Here is a 4,217-nt window from a genome sequence, read left to right as displayed (position 1 = left end):
CAAAAAAGTACTCCAGAGTGTTGTTCAGCATGGGGGAGAGTAGAAAATGAAGGCTAATCATGTTTTGGGTGTACTATTCCTTTAATCCGAGCTCCACTGGTGTTTTAAAGTGATGCCAGAGCATCCAGAGGCTGCTCCAGATTATCCGCAACAGAAAGCGTCGCCTCCCGATCCGTCCCAGAATCACGTTTCTGCATCCACATATACGTCCCAGTGCTTAAATATGACGTGTAAAAGGTGCGTTTCCTGAGAAATAAATGACTTAGCATCCTTTCTGTTTTATCACTCTGTTCCCGATCTGCACTGGAAATGAGATCTTACTCTACTTTTTCAGTTTTAAACATAAATCTAGTCTTTTTCCAGTTTTTTGTTTTCCTTGTATGTTAACATGATGGTATATAATGTGTAATTTAAAGAAAGAAACAACTAAAATGTAGATAAACATGTTTTAATCATATTTTGCCGTACTGCTCTGAGCATGTCCAATTATGACATCATAACCTAGAAACTGTAAAATGCTTCAAAATGTCTCAAAGTTAGTTTTTTAGATGAAGTGTATTAGCGTCCTTTAGCGAGTTGAGGATGGAAATAAGTAATTTTAGTAGCATAATTACATTATTTATGGACACCTAGATGTAAATCTGTTTGCTCAGGACGGATCGGGTAGCGACGCAAAGCTCAGCTTTAAGAAAATGGCCGCCCATCCATGAATCGTTAGGCGATTGACGGGATTAATCCTCTTTAGATTGACCGATAGCCTGCCTCTCTACACAGCAGATCAATGACGCTGAGGCCCCGTATGGCCCCGGCAGGCCTCTGCTGCGGCCGCTCAGTGGGCGTGGCTAATCAAGTGTACTCGGTGTTTGTTAGAACTCAACCTTTTCCCAGAAGCTGACACGGGTTTCCGCCAATCGCAGGCCTCTCTAATATGGCGGGAATTGGAGGAGGAAGACGAGGGGCTTGATGAAGGGGCCCGCGGACTGTTCCGCTCGGCGCTTCGAAGGCGGCGACCCCTCAGGAACAGAGGCGAGGGAGCCCAAAGGAACGGCCCTGAGCGACGGCAGCACAGGCAGATGTGGGACTGTCCCGACGAAGACTGCGTGCGATATCTGGTCGTGGGAACGCTGGCTGCTCTCATGGCTCTTTTTGCTAACCTGGTTTATCCTTTTCTGTACAAACTCAGATGGACCTGAGCAGAGACTAACTCTGATTGGCTGGGGGTCAGAGACGCTTCTGAAATAAGATGGACAATGAAAACGCACCAGATGGAGGTTATTCCTGATCTTCTTAGTAACTAAGAGTCCAAACCCAGACGGTTTTACGCTCCGTCTGACTATAGATGTTCCAGCACTACATGGGCCCAGTTCTGACTGTGACCCTGTGGGTCGGCGCCGGCCGCTGCAGGGAGCCCCCCCAGGCGCCTGACGCTGTGAAATGCTCTTTGTTCAGCCGTTAACAGCTCTGAGGGATGATCAGGAAGGCTGTTCCTGGATCATCAGGCTGCTGCTGAAGGACACCTTCTCCATCTCAAAGCAGGAATGTTGGGAAGCAGCCATGTTTCTGTGGCGTCTTCAGCTGAAACCACCACATGTTCTCCCTACTGCTGATGCAGTATGCAGGCACCGCCAGCTGACTTTAAATGGCTGAGCAGCAGCAGGAGATGCTGCAGCAGTGAATGCCTGTGGGTCGGACCCAGAACCTTCAACTACAGAAGGAGCCTGTTTGATCCACTGTTTGTAGACAAGGAGGCTCAAAGCGCTGCGGGGCCACGCATCACAGCGTGCTGACGTCTGTGATGCGTCTACGCCATCAGCAGGAGGAGGCGGCACCACCCCGTCCCTGCCTGGCAGGAGCTCCCTGGGTCAGTCTGAGGCTCCCATCCAACAAACACTCGGGTCGGATTGGATCCGGTCCAGTCTGATTTGGATCCGGTCGGATTGGATCCGGTCCAGTCTGATTTGGATCCGGTCGGATTGGATCCGGTCCAGTCTGATTGGATCCGGTCCGAGCCGGTCGGGTCGGATTGGGTCCGGTCGGATTGGATCCGGTCCGAGCCGGTCGGGTCGGATTGGATCCGGTCCGGTCGGATTGGATCCGGTCCAAGCCGGTCGGGTCTGATTGGATCCGGTCGGGTCGGATTGGATCCGGTCCGAGCCGGTCGGGTCTGATTGGATCCGGTCGGGTCGGTTTGGATCCGGTCCGAGCCGGTCGGGTCTGATTGGATCCGGTCCGAGCCGGTCGGGTCGGATTGGATCCGGTCCGAGCCAGTCGGATCCGGTCCGGTCTGATTGGATCCGGTCCGAGCCAGTCGGATCCGGTCCGGTCTGATTGGATCCGGTCCGGTCTGATTGGATCCGGTCCGAGCCGGTCGGGTCGGATTGGATCCGGTCCGAGCCGGTCGGGTCGGAGCATCTCTACTGTCGGCAGACTGAAGCTCTGGTTCCTTTCTCACCTCTAAGCACCATTAGAAATCCTAGGAAACGAAGAACTTTAGCATCTATATAATTTATGTATAAATAATATTTAAAAATCTAAAAAATTTAAAATAGGTTAAAATGATAGAATCTTTGAGTCAGAATGAGGCGACGCGTCCGTCTGACTGGGAGAGTCTCAGGGAAGTTAAGTGGCGGTCCGATCTGCAGCCTCCATCCGTCCCTTTAAGTTCTGTTGCTGCCGGACCGGCCGCCGCCTCTGACTAATGGCGGTCCGATCTGCAGCCTCCATCCGTCCCTTTAAGTTCTGTTGCTGCCGGACCGGCCGCCACCTCTGACTGATGTCGGACCGGCCGCCGCCTCTGATGCCTGCAGCAGTTAATCATTTAATGAAGTTGTGTTTTTAATTTTGTGAATCTGTTGAATACTGACGGAGAATAATCCAGTTTAGTCTACTCATCTTTGATCCAGTCCTTGTTTTCCTGTCTGATGCCTTAAAGCTGCTCTGAATAAACACGCTACCCCCCCCCCCCTGGTTTCCAGTGTGGTTTCCTGTGTCCCACAGCCTGAACGCCACCAGCCTGATTCATGTTTCACACTCATCTATTTTCCAGGCTTCTAGCCAGGCTCTGTTTGGGACCGACCTGGACCCTGAAGGACCCCCCACCCTCGCCCCGGAGGTACCGTCTGAACTTTTCACTCACTCTGCAGAGTGCGCGGCTCCCTCCTACAGTAACATGGAGGAGGTGGACTAGTAACCATGGAGACGCGCTCTGAGGCCGAAGCAGCTCCCTGATTGGACTCAGCAATGCCTCAGTTCTGCACGGGTTCTCCAGGATCAGGACTGTTTCTTCTGACTCCTCCCACCTGGCAGATGAAGTCCTGGACCGGACCACAGCGAACCGGACCGTCCCACCACTGCTAAAGCTGCGGCTCCAGTGATGCTAGTTTAATGTGTGTAAATTATTTTTGTTGTGGGGGGGCTGGGACTGTTGACTCTTTGATCCCTCCACTAGAGGGTGCTGTTCTTCCCTGATTCATTTTCTAAAACAGAATTTGCCGCTTTCTGTCGCCCCCCCCCCCTCTAGCTCCTTGCTGCAGGGGGGTCCAGCTTGTTCCCCCCCCTATTCATTTTGAACTGCAGATATAAAGTGAGGAATTCTATGAATGCTGCTGTGAAACTAGAAGTGGTTGATTAAATAAACTGTCTAATTTCCTGTCGGTGCATCTGGTAAATAAAACAGACTCCTGTTTTACAGTGGAAGTGTTGGAAAGTAGGCAGCGGACATCGTCCTTGGGGGGGGGGGGGGGGGGGCAAAGAAAGCAGGAATATCAAGCAATACTTGTTCAGTGTAGTAACTGCTCCATAGTGCAGGTAGTGTGTAGTTTTTGCCTTCCCAGGTCTGTGCAGATAAAAGGTTTGTTTTCCTCTTGGGCTCCCTGGTTGCTTCGGTTTGGCTCCCAGTAAATCTGTCAGGATCACATGGATTGAACTGAAGTCCTTCTAAGCTGCGGGTTTATGGCCTGATCTGAACGTTTCAATCTTCTCTTACTGAAAAACATGAAGGGAACCTGTGAGACCATCAAAAGTTGGGCATACGTTGTGTGATACTTTCAATCATTGCACGCAGGTTCAGCTCAAACTGTTTGTTTTCACACTGTGCAGCACAACGCTCTGATGCCATCTACCTGCTCACACTGTACGGGGGGGGGGGGGACTAGAAGCCGGTTTGGAGAGAAAAAAATAGGGCTTTTGGGAGTAGCAGCAAAAAGTACTATTGGAAA

At 51.2% G+C, this 4,217-nt stretch overlaps 1 protein-coding gene across 1 annotated transcript in view; it reads left to right on the top strand.

Moving 5' to 3' along the window:
• usp19 (ubiquitin specific peptidase 19) overlaps positions 1-1,989 on the top strand; it is a 23,275-nt gene extending 21,286 nt beyond the window's left edge. Inside the window, exon 23 of the mRNA XM_015404363.1 lies at positions 918-1,989. Within this exon, the coding sequence (XP_015259849.1) occupies positions 918-1,193 (276 nt within the window). The 3' untranslated portion in view covers positions 1,194-1,989. The remainder of the gene's footprint in view (positions 1-917) is intronic.
• Positions 1,990-4,217: the final 2,228 nt, after the last annotated feature.

The sequence above is a fragment of the Cyprinodon variegatus genome, unplaced genomic scaffold (assembly GCF_000732505.1).
Source record: "Cyprinodon variegatus isolate N-32 unplaced genomic scaffold, C_variegatus-1.0 Scaffold1709, whole genome shotgun sequence".
In the NCBI taxonomy this organism is placed as follows: domain Eukaryota; kingdom Metazoa; phylum Chordata; class Actinopteri; order Cyprinodontiformes; family Cyprinodontidae; genus Cyprinodon; species Cyprinodon variegatus.
The sequence above is the reverse complement of the archived record's forward strand: the minus strand, read 5'-3'. Positions and strand labels throughout refer to the sequence as shown.